The following is a 20710-nucleotide window of genomic DNA, read 5'->3' on the forward strand; positions in this document are numbered from 1 at the left end:
CTTGTAAGCACTGGAGGTTCCTTGGTTCTTCTTGTTCTTTTTGTCTCCTCCTCCTCATCATCATCATCTTCTTCTCCTCCTTCTTCCTCATCTTCTTCTTCACTGATTAAATGGTACCTCTTACTACCTCGTTTTCAGTTCTACTTCACAATCAGTTAACGCCCGTCAATTTTTCCCGGACGCATCTTATCAGAGAAAATTATCTTAAAAAAAACAAAAAAAATCTCACCGGATTACTACCAATGCAAGCAAACAGAAGCAAAAGTGACACATCAGGCCAATAGTTCATAATCTGTAGGGCAAACTCTGAGGAGGAAAAACGTCAAATCTAGGTAAGCGAAACACGTCTGTCAGTACAATATCAAAGCTGTTAGATCCAAACTCTGCCACTGAATGTCTTTACGGGCATATATATTTTAAGTCCATGAAACTCCTGTGTGGCATTCATGTATCGTGTGGCATCTTTGTGCGAATTTGTTGTCAAAATGGTTATGTACGAAGTATTTGAAACTGGTGTCTGATAAGGGGTGATACAAATTACTCTGAGAACTGATGGGGTACGGACACTGAAATAAAGAAATAAATAAACACATAAAAAGAAAATAAATATCGTTGCTTTAAGCGAATCTTGCCCCTGACCGTGCACTCGAAAAAAAAAAAAAAAACGACAATTTTACGTCTTACTATACAACGAACGACGTAAATACTTTTCTCCGAATCGGCAAAAGAAAGAAAGAAAGAAAAATCACGGCGTCCTGAGCTGTCACTAGCACAAGAACGAAATCTATACACTGTTAAGGAATTACTGACAGCCCACCCATGCAGAGATGACGGGCGCCGAGGAGTACATATTGATGGCCATCGTACCCAGCTGCTTGGAGATTTATTTGGACGAGTGTACCTCTCCTCTTGTGATTTTCTGTTCGGGTACAATTTGACCCATCTATTTGTTGCTGTTGTTGTGGTTGCTGTTGTTGTTGATGTTGTTGTTTTCTTCTTGTATTTCTTGCTCTTCCTGTTGTTGTTGTTCTTGTTATTGTTGTTGTTGTTGTTGTTGTTGTTGCTGTTGTTGTTGTTGTTGTTGTTGTTGTTGTTCTTCTTCTTCTTCTTCTTATTATTATTATTATTATCATCATCATTTAAGTAAGTTTTTTTTTTTATCGTTGCCTTGTTAGTGAAGATAATATGCGTCAAATGTATCTGTATGTTCCTTCGCTGTTTGTATGTTTTTCTTTCCTGCATTTCCTCGCAAGCTGGGGGATGAAAAAAGTATAAATTGTCCCTGTTTTTCCCTGCTGTCTAAAGAGTAATTACGCCTTGTGAAGAAAAATGTAAAAAAAAAAAAAAAAAAGGACCAGTCTTTGTTTTTCTTCCTTGCCTAAAGGGTGATGAGAAACTATAAACAAGTCTTCATGTCTATTTTTTTCCGCTGCGCTGAGGAAGATGGCGGAATATTGATGAAAAGTGAATAAAATGTAAATATGAAAAACGCATAAAACGTAGTCTCTTTGTGGCAGGCTTTGGAGTGATGGCACCTATTGTTATTCCGGCTGCGTAGACCCCCACCCCCCCATGTCAAAATGCCGGCAGATTTTGGGGGTTTATATTCACCTTGGTTCTCCGCTGATGTAGCTTCAAGGTTCTTAGTCTCGTCGGTTACGGAAGCCTCTAGCGACTCTTCCTTGGCGATTTATTTTTGGATAAGGCAGGGTTCATTTCAATTTGTGTGTTCTTTATGCTGAAAAAATGGTGGTAATGGAATTATTTAAATGGCACAGAAGTGGACAGTAAAGAGTAGTAAGGAAAATAAATCGCTTAAGGACAGGTGTCAAGGAGCTTCCTCTACCAACGAGAATAAAGGCCTAAGACACCCTGATTGCGCTGACACTCTCACGCTCTTGGTGTGGTGTGGTGTGGTGTGGTGTGGTGTAATGTGGTGTGGTGTGGTGTGGTGTGGGGTGGGGTGGTGTGCAGTGATCTAGCTACTCACCAAGATCTAAGAAGTAAAGTACCTCGCGTCCGAAAACTGTCAGTGAGAGACAGACAGCCACTCCTGAAGACGCTTCCACATACAAAATAATGCAACACTAAACAAAGCAGTACACACACACACACACACACACACACACACACACACACACACACACATAACTACACACGGACCGCGCTCTTCCGTTGGCGCGCGCAATTCACCTCCAAAAATACCTCCGAAAGATTGCAATTGGCGGACCCTTAGAAGTGGCGTCCAGGGTGAGAGTGAGTTTCTTGGTGTGTGTGTGTGTGTGTGTGTGTGTGTGTGTGTGTGTGTGTGTGTGTGTGTGTGTGAATCATAAACCTTTCGTTGTGGGTGTGTGTGTGTGTGTGTGTGAATCATAAACCTTTCGTTGTGGTACTGTCTCTGAGGTAAATAAAACAAAAAATCGTCTGGCATTAGCTGGAATAAAACAGGAAGTTCCCCATTCATCTTTATATCGTAAATAAAGACGCAGTTTTCAATCTTTTCGCTCCAGGTAAGTTTTTCAGAGGTAAACATATATCACCTGACGTTAAATGAACAGAATCCAAAGTTCATTTAGTACAGCTGATGAGTTGATGGAGCAAATGGGTGCAAAGAAGGCGAGTTTCATGACGAGTGGATGGGTGGTGAATGATGGATGTGTAGTAAGTTGTTTGTCGTGTGGTGTGGTTTGGTGTGGTGTGGTGTGGTGTGGTGTGTGGTTTGGTGTCATGTAATAAGGTATGTGGTGTGGTGTGGGATGCGGTATGGTGTAGTGGGTTGTCAGCTTGAGAAGTGACAGCAATAAAAGTGGGTATTTTAAGAGGAAGTGGGTAGGGCGTAAAGAAGAGCAACTTGGATACACCGAAAATGTTGTCAAAGAGTGGGAGGGTGTCAATGGGGGTAGCAAAATAGGATGAAGGGTGTCAATGGGAGTGGCAGAGTGGGATGAAGAGTGGAAGAGTGTGGTGGTGAGCGAGAGGGTGTGGTGGAAGGAGAGTAGGTAAGTTGGGTGTTGGAAAAGTTGGGTGGAAGGTGGATTTTGAGTTGCAGTGGAATGTAAGGAAAAGGAGGGTGTGGTGGGAGGTGAAGGGTGCGGTGAAGAGTGCGAGAGTGGGATGGGAAGTGGAAGGGTGCGGTACGGAGTGATAGGGTGTGGTGAGGGTGAAAAGATAGTGTGGAATGAGAGTGCAGAAGGGAGTGGTGGGAGTGGAGAGGGTGAGAAGGCAGGGTGGGAAGTGAAGGGCTAGTAAGGTGTGGCGGGTCCTAAAGGGGTATGGCGGGGCAGACAGGTTGTGGAAAGGTGTGGCAGAGACAGGAAGGTGTGGTAGAGGGGGTGAAATATGGCGGTGTGGGTGGGAAGGTTGGGTGGGGTGAGTGGGACCGGTAAAAAGTGAAAGAGTGTAGTGTGTTTGTTTCTGGAAAAAAGAGAGAGAGAGATAGATAGATAGATAGATAGATAGATAGAGAGAGAGAGAGAGAGAGAGAGAGAGAGAGAGAGAGGGCTGAGATGCAGGGAAAGTGGGGAGGGTGGAGGGGGTGGGGAGATTCTGAGGAGACTAGAAACATGTCTTACAAAGGAATACAATGGAAAACAAACACCAAGAGGCCTATTGATCCTTTCCTGCTGGGGAGTAAAGGCGGGCGAGGAGGAAGAGGACTGAGAGCATCTTGAAAGAGAGGAAGGAGGAGTGCACGGGAAAAAGGGCGAACTTCTTGTGCTTGCGAGTGAGGGGGATGAGGTGTGAGTGAAAACAGTAGGTGAAATGGGGCGGAGAAGGCACCGGGAAATGAGTAAAGATGCTGATGCGTAGAAAGGTGTGCTGTTGAAAAATTGTGGGTGGGGAAAGAGTGGAAATTGAAAGAACTGAAGGTGTACTGGGGAAAAAGATGGCTGGGTTAGTATACTGGGGAGTGAAACGGATAGGAAATGAATAAAAAAAAGTCATGGGGAAAAAGAAAGATGGGGAATGGGGAGCATCCGGGGTAATGGTGGGCGAGTGTTCTGGGGAGAGAGGTGGGTGGGGTGTGTTCTGGGGAGACAGGTGGGTGGGGTGTGAGAGAAAACCTGAAGGGGTAGGAGGTGTGTGGAGGAGTGAGAGGTTGAAATGTGGATGGCGAGTGAGAAGGCCTAGGGAATTAGGAAATGGGGACGTGAGAGGGTTAGGTAATGGGTGAGTGGGGAAGTGAGTGCTGAGGAGAATATGAGAGAGAGAGAGAGAGAGAGAGAGAGAGAGAGAGAGAGAGAGAGAGAGAGAGAGAGAGAGAGAGAGAGAGAGAGGCTTGTAATTGGGTGAGGAGGAAATGGGGAGTAAGAAAGGCATAAGGAAAAGAGTAAGTGGGAGGAATGGGAAAGTTTGGAGGAAGAAAGTGAGAAGATGTTGGTGAGAGGGAAGGGATGAAGTGGAGAAGGGGAGGCTGGTGAGAGGGAAGTGAGAGGGGGTGAGAGGGGGGAGGGCTAGGGCACTCCATCACGCACCTGCCAGCACAAGGTAATTACTCCTCAGGGCCATGGGGTTGGGGGGAGGACTTCCTAATTGATGCTGTTACCCTAATATAACGTGTTGGTGGCCGAGTGTGTGTGTGTGTGTGTGTGTGTGTGTGTGTGTGTGTGTGTGTGTGTGTGTGTGTGTGTGTGTGTGTGTGTGTGTGTACTTCTACTTGATGCTGCTGCCCTAATATAACGTGTGTGTGTGTGTGTGTGTGTGTGTGTGTGTGTGTGTGTGTGTGTGTGTGTGTGTGTGTGTGTGTGTGTGTGTGTACTTTTACTTGATGCTGCTGCCCATGTGTGTGTGTGTGTGTGTGTGTGTGTGTGTGTGTGTGTGTGTGTGTGTGTGTGTGTGTGTGTGTGTGTGTGTGTGTGTGTGTGTGTGTGTGTGTGTGTGTGTGGTGTGTGTGTGTGTGTACTTCTACTTGATGCTGCTGCCCTAATATAACGTGTGTGTGTGTGTGTGTGTGTGTGTGTGTGTGTGTGTGTGTGTGTGTGTGTGTGTGTGTGTGTGTGTGTGTGTGTGTGTGTGTGTGTGTGTGTGTGTGTGTGTGTACTTTTCCTTGATGCTGCTGCCCTAATATAACGTGTGTGTGTGTGTGTGTGTGTGTGTGTGTGTGTGTGTGTGTGTGTGTGTGTGTGTGTGTGTGTGTGTGTGTGTGTGTGTGTGTGTGTGTGTGTGTGTGTGTGTGTGTGTGTGTGTGTGTGTGAGCATCACTGCTATTTTTTCTTCTCTCTCAGTATAAACAAAACTCATTCCATTTTCATTCCACGCCTCCTTACCTGAAGTTCTTCCTTGCCGTGAAATCACTTACGTAATATGTCAAAAAATAACTTCCCTTAAACTTACATTCCCACCTGTGAAACTCCTCTGCCTCTTCTCTTGATTTCTGTCTATCAATTTCTAGCCAACGCATTAATTTCGGCGAGGGTGGATGCAAAAGAATCGCCTCCAAGCAACCCTGTTCTTAACCAGCAGGCCGTCCTTTCTCCAGTTCACCTTTGACTTACAACCTAGACTGAATGCACTAATTTCCCGTCATAGGTAAACTCATTCATATCTATTTATACTTTACACATGCTCGTGTTTACTTTCTCGAGACGGGTGGCGACTGAAAGCAGGAGAAAGCAAACCCATTCACCCACATTCTGTCTCTTACGTGTTGTATGTACTGGGTTCGTATTCTGTGCGGTTAAGGAACTCCGAAACACCTCTTCCTTACCGATTTATTTTTGGATAGGGCTAGCTAAAATCGCTCTGTGGGTTATTTATGCAGGGTGTGGTAATATCACAATGATTTAAGTAACACAGAAGACGACGGCCAGGTGCAATAAGCAATACAAATCGCTTAAGGAAAGGTGTTAGTGAATTTTGTCCAGGTCTACACAAGGCAATGGTACACCACCCACATCCAGGCTCCGATGGTTTACGGTTTACCCTTGTTGCGCCATTTCTTGCCTGCTGTAGACCACTGACAGTAAATCGTTCCCCAATACACCAACTCAGTTACAATTTTTTTTCTGTTCCATAAACGCCTCTCACTTACCTGGATCCCCACACCTTTATAATTCAATATCCAATTCACACCAGCCTTTCACCTTTTTCTTGGTCCTCCCCTGCCTCTCATCCCCTTTCTCCACTCCTGTTCTGTACATCTTCTTTATCAGCCTCCCATCACCCACTCTCTCTCTATGCCTGGACCACTTTAACACACCCTCGTCTGCCCTTTCCATCATGCTATGTCTGCTTTCACACGCCTCTCTCATGCAGTGTTACCTCTCACAGTCAAATCATTTCACTCCACATATACGGTCGACTTTTGGCACTTCATTTCCAACCTTTCTACGCTTTTTTCTCTCTCTCTTTTCGTTTTTCTCCTGTCAAGCCATTTCACAAACAAAGATCACATTTCTTTCATTTCTAAAACTTCCATCCCCTCTTTTCTCATTTATAGTCATTTCTCACCCTAACACACCATCTCACTCCACAACCAACCTCTAACCATTTCATGTTCTAACACTTCCACCTCTCTCTCTCTCTCTCTCTCTTACAGCGCCATCTCTCACTCTGTCACACCATCTCACTCCACATACAGGCCTTAAGCACTTCATTTCTAACACTTTCTACACTTTTCCGGTCCCCAGCATACATATCCCACATCCATACATCACGCTTGGCAACACCACTCCTTCATACATCACCCGCTTTTGCCTGAACGAACATTAATCTTTTCCTTCCACAAACTTTTCCACGTTCCTAACCACCTCTCCCGTTTCTCCTGTCCTACGCCTTGCTTCAGGTTCCTCAGTTTAATCTGCTGGTTCCTCCACCCAAAAATATTCAATACGCTTCACTTCCTCCAAATTGTCACCATTATATTTATCTACGTTAATTACTCCTTACGACCGAGGAATTATTTTTTAATTTCAGCTGTTACCTATGGATTTTATTTATCCAAGGAGAGTAAGGTAGTACTGGAGGGATTAAGGAGGGCTATATCTATCTCCCCCCCCCCTACAAGCTTCACTGGCTCTTCTTTGGTGGATGGAAACCTCAGGAAAGAAAGAGCAGGATGGAAAATACTGTATCATCGCTGTGAAGGAGTTAATTTGAGACGTGATTTTTATACCCCTCCTTTCTCCCCTTAGTCCTCTTCCTCTTTACCTCCCTTCCCGTTCCTCTTCCTCCCTCTCCCTTGCTCTCTCCCCTTCCCCCTTCCTCCCCTTCCCTTTCCCTCTCCCTCTTTCTCCCATCAGTTCTCCCCTTTCCCCTTTTCTCCCTCCCTCTCCCTCCCCATCCCTTTCCCTTGCCCTTCCCTTCTCCCTCTCCCTTCTGTCCTCTCCATCTCCCTTCCCTCTCTCCCTCTTCCCCCTCCCCCTTTCCCTCTCCCTTCCCTCTCTCTCTCTTCCCCCTCTCCCTTTCCCTCTCCATCCCTCTCCCGAGACCCCTGTATATAGCAAACACAGCTGGACATCGGGGTCATCAACTACTTCCCCACTCTGCACGCCTACATTTCTCTCTATTTGTCTGGCCGTGGGCATAGACTCGATAGCCCGATCCCTGAGGTTCAACAGTCCTTATACGTACCCTCATACCTTCACATTTCACCACTTCCGTCCTAATACTTTTCTGAATCCCACAAAAAAACAAAAAAAGAAGTACGATTAAAAAAAAGGATGCATGTTTCTCCGTTTCTTCCACAATGAAGTTAATGCCTACAATTGAACCTTAGCCCCCTCCCCCCAAAAAGAAAATAATTTACGTGTAGTTACAAAATGCTTATTATAATTCTTAAATAATGCGTTACTGTTATGAGAGAGCACAAAGAAAATACCGGACCAACCTTTTTAATTAATATTATATCACCCTCCCGTGTGACCGTAAGTGTGTGTGTGTGTGTGTGTGTGTGTGTGTGTGTGTGTGTGTGTGTGTGTGTGTGTAGACTATACTGTGTGCCAGCGTTTATGGAGCTGTACAGTGCGTATAATGAAGTGGGAGTTGTTAATTAATACACAGTATGTATGTATGTATGTATGTATGGATGGATGGATGAATTTATGTATGAATGTATATATGATGTATGTCTGGATTTATAAACCTTTTCCATAATAAAAACCAAACATTAAATTTAACACGGGGTCAAAACCAAACACACAGCAGGCAATTCCCTTCGCCCTTAGCGTGCTGTCCACCACTGTGCAAAAATAAATTATCAAAACCGTGAACAAAACGTGGTGTAGCTCCATACTGCATGAAAATTAAACCACCTCCATTGTTATACCGAAAATTATAGTACATATAATTTAAGTGCCACTCCAATTGTCTCTAAGTTCATTTTTATTTTCACGATGCTTGTAATGCCCTAGTTGTGGCGGCGGTAGATTTTGCAACCCCAGGCTCATATGAACATGAATTCAATAGACTGCTGGCTGAAGATATGCCTGTAGACCACCATCCTCCATTCGGGGGACAGGGGAGTAGTTGAAGGTCTAGCCAGGCAGTACGGCCACCTGGTAATGTAGGTGCCACCACGTGCAGGCCTCTCTCTTCCCACCAACCTTACTGAAATCATCTCACAATAAACTTATTTTACGCCACGACTGCTCTCTCTCTCTCTCTCTCTCTCTCTCTCTCTCTCTCTCTCTAAAATAAAGTGCCTGAATGCTCTTTGTCCCGTAACGTGAAAATATTTTGTGCAGATTATATCCTTATGAATTATGATGAAGGAATAACAGACACGCTAATCCACACTATACTCCTTTCACCTTAACTTGGCCCAGATTTTCGTCCTTTTGCAGGTTGTTTCACGTAGCCCAATGAAGGAAAAGACAATACTACGGCTACTACAATCTTTCCACGGCACTTCTTTGTGACTAGCATCAAGTTTCATTGTTAAGCTCTTTTTTACAACTCAGCATTCATGATGGGGAGATGGCAAATACAGGTCAGGTTCGGATTAAAAGAAGTATAATCGTATAATTCCAGTAACTATCATCAATAACTATAATAATCAGAAGGAAATACTAGGTCCCATAATCATGTGGGAATTACAGGAACCGAAGAGTCTCTATCACCTATAATTACAAAGGAATTATGGCGGCAAAATAATCAAGACCAAGCCAATTCCCACTGACTATAATCTACCTCGCACCTAATGCAGATGGATTTATACATACAGGATTAACTTCAAAAATCACGAACCAAATTATACACAGAGGATAATCAACACGAGTCCCAATCACTATAATCGAAAAAATACATATAATCACCGGGAAATATTAGACACAAAGGCCCCCCCCAAAAAAAAAAAAAAAAAAAAAAAATTGACTAAACCAGAGCCGATTTTAATTTTATATCAATCAAGCTGCCCCCCCCAAAAAAAAAAAAATCGAAAAAAATCCATGGAGCTCTACCTTTCTATAAATCCCGTATGCAACAGTATCCTATTCATGCAAAATTATTCATATCTTCTACATAATCACAGTCTGGCCATAAAGTTTTTGGAATATCATATGAGGTGTTTTTTTTTATACCATTCTTATCAAGGGACTCATGTTTGCATATTAATTGAAAATACAGCATTGTTGTTGTTGTAGTTATTATTATTATTATTATTATTATTTGTGGTAGGTGGGGGCGCTCACCATCCACTCACTCGATGTACTGCTGCTGTCGGGTGTCTGCCCTTTACTCTCCTTCATCCCTCTTTCCTTCCATCCTCTTCTGTCTTCCTTTCCCTCATTCTTTCCTTGTCCTTCTGCCTACGGGTGACTTTACACTCTCTTTTGTCCTTCTTTCCTTCATTCTTTCCTCTTCTTTCTGCCTGTGGGTGACTCTACAATGTGTGACAAGCCAAATGGTTTCCTGTACACCAGGAAACCATTTACAACGCTGGGTGGTAACCATATAACCAAATTTTGGCGCCTGGTGGTTTAGTGGGTAATTATTGCGCTCCATTCGGATTGAGCCGGTGAAAGTTTATATCCAAGGGATGGTTGGGGTTGATTGCTCATGTAATGCCACTCAGGGATGAGTGAGGCTGGTCACTCATCTTAAATGTCGGGACCAACTGCCTAGCCCCGGGCTCCTACGCTCCTCATAGGGCAATGTAGGATTGGATGATGGATAGATGGATGGATGGATTATTATTATTATTATTATTATTATTATTACTACCAGTAGTAGTAGTAGTAGTAGTAGTAGTAGCAGTAGTAGTAATAGTAGTAGTAGTGGCGTTGTTGTTGCTGTTGTTGATATTATCATTACTACTACTACTACTACAACTATTATTATTATTATTATTATTATTATTATTAATTATTATTATTATTATTATTACTATCATCATCATCATTAGTAGCAGTAGTAGCGAGGTTATTATTATTACTATTATTATTTATTTTTTAATCTATTATCCAATCCTACATTGCCTCATGAGGAGCGTAGGAGCCCGGGGCTAGGCAGTTGGTCCCGACATTTAAGATGAGAGTGATCAGCCTCACTCATCCCTGAGTGGCATTACATGAGCAATCAACCCCAACCACTCCTTGGATATAAACCTTCACCGGCTTAATCCGATTGGAGCGCAATAATTACCCACTAAACCACCAGGCGCCAAAATTTGGTTATATGGTTACCACCCAGCGTAGTAAATGGTTTCCTGGTGTACAGGAAACCATTTGGCTTGTCACTCAGTGCAAAGTCACCCACAGGCAGAAGGAAGAGGATAAAATGAAGGAAGGAAAAACAGAAGAGGGAGTGTAAAGTTACCCGTAGGCAGAAGGACAAGGATAGAAAGAAGGAACGTAAGACAGAAGAGGATGGAAGGAAAGAAGGATGGAGGAGAGAAAAAGGCAGACACCCGACAGCAGCACTACGTCGAGTGAGTGGATGGTGAGCGCCCCCACCTACCACTATTATTATTATTAAGTACCGTTTATCACCAGTGAACCATGAAATCTGTTTTAATACTAACATCACCACCCACGTATTACGAAAACAAAATTATCATATTTTCCATAATTATTCAGAATTATATATTTAATCCTCAGAGGCAGAAGCGGGTAATGAGAGGCTTGAACGAAAAAAAGAAGATTTCCAGTATTTTTCTTTATATTTTCGCCCAGTGGTTTATCTCAGACTTGTATTATCGTAATCTGAATATCACACACCAATAACGAAAAAAAAAAAAAAAGATGGAGAATAATTTTGAAGAACTTGTTTAAGAAATATAAAAATCTCAAGAAAAAATTTAATTTAATAATCTGATGAAAGGTTTTAAAAATATAATAATCTGAAGAACGCGTTTAAGAAATACAATAATCTGAATAACAAGTTTAAGAATATAATAATCCTGAAGAACACGTTTAGGAAATACAATAATCTGAAGAACACGTTTAAGAATATAATAATCCTGAAGAACACGTCTAGGAAATACAAAAATCTGAAGAACACGTTTAAGAAATGTAATAATCTGAAGAACATGTTTAATACAATAATCTGAAGGACACTTTTAAGAAACGTAATAAGATATAATCCTTTCACTCCCATGATGTTTTCCATTTAAATATAGAGATACCAAAGGAGTTTATTATATTTTAGAGTACACTAGTAACGAGGAAGTGAAGGAAGGGTGTATTTAACCCCCCCCCCCTCAATTCGAAATATCTATCTTGGAGTCAATGAAATGGTCTGGAAATAAGAAACTACCCATTGTCGGTGTTCAATCTATACTCCTTTACTCTAACCTGACCTAAAATTGCCACCTCTCCATCCTGAGTGTTGAGCTGCATCAAGAGACTGACACGAGAATATGCTGCTGGTCACGAAGAAGTTCTACGGGAAGGATGCTGGGCTGTAGTATTGTTTTATTTTGTCATTTAGCAAAGGAAAACATGCTGCACAAGGACGAAAATTTTGACCAAGTTAGAGTAAAACAACTGTAGCGTAACTGGGGGTCAGAGTGGGGTAATCTCTGTCTGTCTGTCTGTCTGTCTCTGTCTGTCTGTCTGTCTGTCTGTCTGTCTCTCTCTCTCTCTCTCTCTCTTTCATATCCCAGGTAAACAACTTTATTCATGTTTCCCTTAGGCTGAATAAAATCGCCCGGAGGTAGCAAGAACACTTCACGCGTCCTCGGGGTGAATGGGCTAATGATGACTACTGCTCCTGCTGGTTACGGAGAGATCCGAATGCGATCATCAGACTCCTCCATTAAATCAGGTCACCATCTGCTGCTAATCGCTGTTGTTTTATCCGTCTTGTTAATTGCCCGTACAAAGATGACCTCCCTTTCCCTGCGTGACCCAAACAGGTTCCTCTTCTGAGTCCTGAGCCCTTTTACGGACTGTATTTATATCCACCCGACAGTGATGGGGAGTAATTATAGGCTTCCCTCACACAGTCTTAATTTCGCACCGTTTCTGTTGTTATTCCTGTTGCTGCTGCTCCTGCTGATGATGCTCCTGTTGATGTTGATGCTGTTGGTGTTGCTCCTGTTGGTGTTGATGCTGCTTCTGTTGCTGTTGCTCCTGTTGGTGTTGATGCTGCTTCTGTTGCTGTTGCTCCTGTTGGTGTTATATCATGTTGGCCAGTGTGTTTGTTCCGAGTTTGCATGTGTTCCTGAACTAAACCTGCGTCAGAACTGTTCACTGTGGCTGGTTAAGCATGGCCTGATGGGCGGTGAGTGACAGGTGTGGCGGATATGTCACAGGTCCCTGGGTGGCATAGTAGGTGGTGGGAGTCGGTGGTCAAATGGTTAAAGGAATGGTCGGCTGTTCAAAACGACGCGAGTTCGATCCCCCAGCTGATGCAAAGGAACAGACTGATATGATTTTTAATACAACAGATTTTATTGGTCTTCCATCATAACCACCGACATGACCTAGTACAGCCTCGTTTGCCATCACGCAGCGCCTGAAGTGAGACAAACCTAATCTTTTATCTCATACGGATTGTGGGTACTATAGCCGAATTGGTAACATGTGAAGGTGTGTAGCATGTGGGAGGACTGCTGGGTCTTAGGGAATGGGCAGTAATATCTATGCCCGGAATAAAGTGAAAAGCAAAATACAGAGGCCGGGAAGGTGACAGATGGCGTTTCCAGGTACCCTTGTCTCCCAGGACCTGCTGGTGTGTCTGACTGTTCTCCACGGGGCTATCATGGCAGAAAATATTACGGTACACACACACACACACACACACACACACACACACACACACACACACACACACACACACAGGTATGCAACGAGACCCAAAGGAACGACTTATATAACTAGAGCATTTCCTACTTGTTCAACTCAACTGTAAAGGTGTCTTAAATACGTGAGACCATCGGGGATAATAAAACTCAACCCAACCTAGCCAAACTGAGGAAGATTGTACTTACTAACAAGCCAAGATGTAGTCCTCTCCCACTTCAGTTCGTTATTGCAGCTACCGTAAGGTGGATTCAGTTAACAGGTGACCCGCAATAGGCCAAGGGTAGGAGGGATAATGGAAAGCAAACTGAAAACTACAAGGGGACACAGAAGCTTGCAGGAAAAAACGTGACCATGAAAACAACTGCCACTGACGGACTGACAGACACACGACGTCACAAAGGATCTAAATGTAACTGGACAAAATTTAATCCTTCTTTACTACTTACAGCTGCACACCACACACACACACACACACACACACACACACACACACACACACAAATTTCAACAGTCCTAATTTCACCGCTCCAATATCGACTGTTCATACAAACGTCTCGCACCCACGCATTCCCTCCTGCAGCCTCTGTGTATTCCATTTTCTACTCCTTATCCAGGTCTTCAAAACAATTTTTTCTTACATCAGTCTACTTTCATCTTAATTTTATTTTTTTAATCACTTCTCTATGGCACAAGTCTTTTACCAATTCCATCTCTATTCACCAACACTTTCTCTCACCTTCATTCTCAGTAACAAATATTTTAATCGACAATCACTTCTGGGCATCGGTACTTACAAACACCCACCTTATTCTGAACCATTAATGTACACACCACAATCCCCCGACCCCACAACACCACACCCCATTCACATTACTCTGGCTCTCACAGACACATCACAATCCCTCCCCCCAACCCCACTGCCCACAAACCATTTACAGTATTCTAAAACTTAAACATACAAATCATAATCCCTCCCTTCCCCCACCCCACCCCACCACACTATTCACAGTACTCTGAAGCTGACAGTCATGCATCAAAATCCCCCACAAACATACATCATTCACAGTATTCTGAACCTCACATCTGCACATCACAATCCCCCCACAAACATACACAATTCACAGTACTCTGAAACTCACAATACACATCACTATCTCATCCACATCACCATACAGCATTCACAGTACCATAAGCCTCACATCTGCACATCACAATCTCCCCACAAACATACACCCTTCACAGTACTTCAAAACTCACATATACACACCACAGCAGTCCCCCCCAAATCCCCCACACCACCAATACCACCACCACCATATGCAAATTTTAACATTCATTAACATTCAGCCTGTCCATTATTTCACTGCGGTTGTACACCATTAACATGGCCTTATTATAATTAAAATACGGAGAAATGTACAGCCACTACACAGAGCCAGAACACTCCATGAAGAATACAAAATGAAGTTAATTACCAACAAATGAAATCTCTAATTAGTATTAAACATATTATCCTGCCTAACAAATGTGTGAGAAAAATATGCTTAGGTTTAAGTACTGATGAGTAATATTAAAATTTAATTACAGCAACATTTCATTTATATTAAATGTTCTGTTGCTTTTTCTTCTTTTCCAGAGACTTATAAAAAAAATACCCTGATAATTCAAACGACCAAGTTACGTTTCGAGACCTGTTTAAAATGACGAATGCACTTCCTGAATTCACTGTTCAGTATATTTTATTTACTTTCCTAATTAAATATGTCACAGGTATACAAGATATTTATGTAAACACTCGTATCATCGCGATGGTTACGGGAGGGTAATGAAGTGAAAGACGAGTGTTTCCCTCACTCGTGTTTATCTCCATCACTTAACTATTTTATCATGCACTATGCGGCACTTTATTTTTTTTTCGTCCCCTGATTATCTTGGTATTACGGTATTTGATTCTTATTTACCAAAATTGTACAGTATCCGATTCTTACTCCAAATATTACAGCAGAGTCAGATACACGAAGAAAGTCACTCACAAACCATATCCACACACACACTAATTAACATATCTATTCCCCCTCGAACACACACACACACACACACACACACACACAGCACCTCACCTGTAGACCGGCTTTCCTGTGGCTGCCCTATAGAAAAGCACGAGTATAGGGGAGTCGCCAGGCTCTGAGATGTCGCAAGGCAGGAGCGCCGACCCCCCTTCCACGCCACGCACCTCCACCGCTGGACCTGGGGGGTGAGGGGAGTCGGTCAGTAGGTAGGTAGGTAGGCAGACAAGTTGGTGGGAAGGAAGGAAGGAAGGCTGTGCATGAAAGGGGTAAAAGAGCGTTACTGAGTGAGTGTGTCAAAGGGCTGAGTGTGGGTGACTGGGTGTGTGCAAGTAGGTGGGTGAGAGTGATGTAGTGTGAGTGGGTGGATAGGTGGGTGAGTGCGTTATAGTGTGGGTGGGTGGGTAGGAGAGTGAGTATGTTGGCGCATGGGTGAGTTGCAATGTCTACGGTGGGTACACAGTTTAGTTAGATATGTGGTGAAATGATAAAACAATAATAGACTGAGAACTGCAAAAAGTTACAATTAATCAAAGTAATCAACAGAAGTCATACATGTTATCAGACAATGCCGCTTCCCCCGACACTGTAATTAATGTTGAAGCTAAATTAATCATCTAGTCTAGAGCAATACGTATAAACAGACCTGGTATTAATAACGGAAAGTCCTCATATATTATTTTCTTTAGTAAATTTCCGCAAACCAGCTTTTCCGTAAACTTTAAACCGTGTCACTGAAAGGACAGCCTGCCAGATCAAACAGCTTTCCAAATATTTACCCCGCACCAAATCAGTACTACCTCTCGTCCACCTTATATTGTCACAGTAAATCGGGAGAAGTCAGGATCTCTCGGCTGTACCTCGGAATAGTCCATCGTTTAACCCCTTCAACCGGAGGTGCTGCAGAGGGGCGCCTTCACGTGGTGGCACCGCTATGAACCCCGGAAAGAATGATGGTGGACTGCTGAAGAGGGGCAACTTTACCCGGCAGTCCATTGGGTTCACGTTCCTATGAGCTTGAGGTTTCTACTACTACTACTACTACTAAGAGGACGTCTTGTTCCTTTAATTTTGCAACCTCCAGACGGCTTAATTCAACTTCAGAGGTTATATATAGGCATCAGTAACCCCTCCACTACCCGGGGTCCCCTCCTACTCTGAATAAAACCGTCCTGCCCCAGCAAAAATAATAATCAATAACGTCCTCGAGCTGAAGTGGTTCATCCTTTCAGTACGAGCATGTCCTTTCGTCTTTCTTCCTGCTGTCGAAAGCCTGCATAAAGCTTCTACCAGTGAAGGGTTTAAAAATGAGCTCCACTACATCCTTCAGCACCATGAGGTACTTTTTTTGTACTTTATTACCGTCAGACGATTTGGTTCTACCTGCCTGGGAAACACCACAGCCTCATATTCAAAGGGTCAGAAACAATGGCCTCTTAAACTAAACTAAACACTCTGCTGTCATCCAGACTGCATAAAAAAGAACGTCTTGGGGATGAAGGGGTTACCAGCTTCATAACGTCGACGTCCCTTTTTTTTTTTTTTTTTCTTATTTTACCTGATTATTTTATTTGGACTACGAGAGGCACCCGAATGACCCGATACAAAGGGGATGAAGTGTCATGTGGAAAGCTTACAAATAATTAACATAATTCACACAGGCTAAGCATACTATACAACGTAAAATTTCTCAACACAGTACAATTGTGGAAGCTAAATCCATCACCTATGGCAAAACAAAAACAATTCAGTACATATTGTACATACATATACCGGTATATACATAATTAAGCTCATATCATTAGCAAAATTCCGTAGCTCAACCTTCATTTACATATAAATCGTGACACTGAATGGGCAGGCAGACCAGACCACTCTCCAAACATTTATCCCACACAAAACTGGTATTATCTCCCGTCCAACAAATATTAATTCCCTCCATAATGGACCGCGAGAAGCCAGGATCCCACGGCCGCTGGCTGGAATATTCCCTATTTTTAACCGGGCCACAATAATGACGTCCATTCTGTTAATTTCCTACCAAAGTGACCTTAGCAAAGACCTCTGGCACAAAAGGGGATTAAAGGAAAAAAAAAAAAATCGTTCCATTAACCTCTTCAGAACGATACCGTCGTATTAATTTTAGTTATGCCAGCCAATTTTTTCTGTTAAAACAAGCAATGACATCTTGCACTAATTTGGTCGAGCCTCAGGGACAATTCTGTTTTCATTTCTATTGAGCTCAGCGATTTCACATGCCACTGGGGGAGCTCATGAGGACTGTAGACTAATACCCAAGTGGAAGACCTTATTTTCGTTGGTTAAGGAAGCTACCTAGCACCTCTTCCTTAGCGACTTATTTTTGGACATGGCTTGTTAACATCCCTTTGTACGATATTTATGCAGAATCTAGAAGGATTTATATAACAGAAAAAGGTAATAAGGTGTGACAAGCAAAATAAATCGGTAATAAAGAGGTGTTAGGGAGCCTCCTTACCCAACCAGAATACATTCCAAGGCCACTCTGCTCAGTTTACGATGGGATTTTGGTAGTGACCGGGTTAATAAAGGCTGTAAATAAGAACTGATAATACCATTAACGAAAAATAATATGCGTCATCAGAATGAATGGGTTAATGAGCCACAGATACAGTAGTTATACCTGCTTATCTGAACCTGAACCCAACGGACTGCAGGTCGGGGCTGCCCCCTCTTCCGTACTCCACCTTCCTCCTTCCCGGGGACAGGGAGGGGAGTGAGGGAAGCTTGGGTAACCGGGCACCTTTACCATCTAGTCATTTCAGTGCCACCACGTGAAGGCGTCCCTCTCAAGCACACAAACAAAATACACATGCAGCTTCCCATGCTGACAAAATTAACATAAAAAAATAAAAAATAAAACGAGACAGCTGCTGACATTTAAACTACGGGCAGAGGAAGTATTTGTAGGGCAAAATCACACATAATTTTCGCAGCATTCAGTAAACCAGCACTTATATAGGAACAAATGAAAAAAGAAAATTGCTGGGAAAAGCTTTAACCTATAACAGATGAAGTATTTGTTGAGGAAAATCGCTCATAATTTTCATAGCAATTCGCAAACCGACACTTAAAAAAAAAAAATGTGAAAAAATTTACCTGTAACAGACGAAGTATTTATAGAAGAAAATCGCTCATAATCTTCGCAGCATTCCATAAACCAACACTTGCACAGAAAAAACAGACAAAAAAGAAAATTGTTTTGAGAAACTTTAACCTATACCAGATGAAGTACAAGTATTTACGGATGAAAAACGCTTATACTTTTCACAGCATTTCGAAAACCAGGATAGGCAGTGACATTGGAAGGGCAGGCAGGCAGACCGAACCGCTTTTCCAAAAAAATGTTTATCCCGCACCAAGATTGGCATTACCTACTGTCCAGCATATATTAAATCCGGCGGTAATGAAGAGGGAGAAGCAGGGGTCCCTAGGCTCTATGCTGGAGTATCCCCTCGCTTCAAATTTACCGCCAGGACGTTTTCTTTGCTGGATTTTTTGCTGTTTCCAAACGATTATTATTATTATTATTATTATTATTATTATTATTATTGAGAGACTGCGAACTGTAGATGTTAAGACATATCATTAGTCATCTCTTTAGTACTAAATATCCCCCCTAAACCGAACGAAGTTACCTGAGAAGGGCAAAAATAGAGAGAGAGAGAGAGAGAGAGAGAGAGAGAGAGAGAGAGAGAGAAACGTTAAACCGCCATGATGTAGTTGATGTAGTTTTTATTATTTTGTTGCTGCCTCCAGACGATTTCATTCAGGTATGGGAAGATTTTTCGAACTGAGGGGGTTAGATGCAGCCTTCGTTAACCCCTCCATTACGAAAGGTCTCTCCCCCCAAACCGTAAAAATGTGGATATAGCAAGAGTTCAAAAAAGAGTAACTGGATTGAATAGGGCAAACCTGTGTGTGTGTGTGTGTGTGTGTGTGTGTGTGTGTGTGTGTGTGTGTGTGTGTGTGTGTGTGTGTGTGTGTGTGTGTGTGTGTGTGTGTGTGTGTACCTCTAAACTGAAAAAAGCCTAGATTTAGACAATAATTAGGCTACCTTTTAACCTGGCAGTGGGGTGCTGGAGAGTCGGGACGCCTTCATGTGGTGGCAGCGATATAACTGGGTGGCTCAACTACTTGCTTATCGCCCCAAAAGGAGGAGAGTGGAGTGCAGGAGGAGTGCAACTTACGCCTGCAGTCCACCGGGTTCACATTTAGATGACCTTGAGGCCACGACACCACCACCACCAAAGCACCACCACTACAGCAACAACGCAATGGAAAAGTTTAAGCAGTTAATAATCCTTTTTTGCTGCGGTGGATTCCACTAAGCTGAATAAAATCGTCTGATGTCAGCAAGAATAACAACCGCACTCAAAATCAATCATGCCAACCTTGCAATTTTATATACGGTGTGTATATATATATATATATATATATATATATATATATATATATATATATATATATATATATATATATATATACCACCACTATCACCACAACCAACACAACCACTACTACTACCGTACATCTACTACTACTACTACTACTCCAACTACAACTACTTTAATAATAATAATAATAATAATAATAATACATAAAAACCGACATTTAGCAGGCAAACCTTTTTACTTCTCCATTCAAACGTTCCTGATTTCCCAGCAAACGTTCCCATTGTCCCAGCCAAACGTTCCCAATTTTCCACTTGCCATATTCAGTCCAAAATTCCCCACTTCAAAATATTATTGCATACCAGAATCACGCTCGAAAAATAACTACAATATAAAAAATAATGTTAAAAAAAGCTAGTTCTGACCTGTCCTTCGATCAGTTTTTTTATATTGGGTTATTTAGCTGGATATTTACAGAGATATTGAAACGCATAGCCTAATTAGCGGAATTATTTTACAGGATATTAAACGGGATATTTAGGCACCTGTTTATTGTGGTATTTAGTGGGATATTAATACATAGGTTATATTTAGGTTAATATTTAGCGGGATATTTAGACATTCTTAATGAGGCACCGTATTTGATATTTACAGAAATTAAAGAGAGAGATTTTGCGTGACATTTACATATTTACTGGGATATTTAGTATGAAAATTACAGACATTTAGAAAGATATTTAACAGCATATTTATAGATATTTGGTGCGATGTTAAGCGTGAGATTTACAGATATTTAGTGGGATACTTACTGAGATATTTCCACCGACATTTAATGCAGTATTAGCTGGATATTTAGACTTTTGTGGGGTATTTCGCAGGATATTTAGACGGATATTTACCGGAACATTTACGAATGGGGCAGTGAAATGGCGGGGGACAGAGCGACATGGAGGCGATTTGTTTGTGGCCACCCCTCACGGGATTAAGGCGTCTGGCAATAGACAGACAAATAGATTTATGGACA

General features: G+C 42.3%; 1 protein-coding gene across 1 annotated transcript in view; it reads right to left on the bottom strand.

Annotated features, from left to right (window-relative positions):
* Nucleotides 1-20710, bottom strand: part of LOC145399744 (neural cell adhesion molecule 2-like) — a 401276-nt gene that overhangs the window by 111725 nt on the left and 268841 nt on the right. The window contains exon 2 of the mRNA XM_080272292.1: nt 15308-15434. Coding sequence (XP_080128418.1) covers nt 15308-15434 — 127 coding nt within the window. The remainder of the gene's footprint in view (nt 1-15307; nt 15435-20710) is intronic.

This window comes from Coenobita brevimanus, chromosome 50 (assembly GCF_032717465.1).
Source record: "Coenobita brevimanus isolate Jiangsu-jjx chromosome 50, ASM3271746v2, whole genome shotgun sequence".
NCBI lineage: Eukaryota > Metazoa > Arthropoda > Malacostraca > Decapoda > Coenobitidae > Coenobita > Coenobita brevimanus.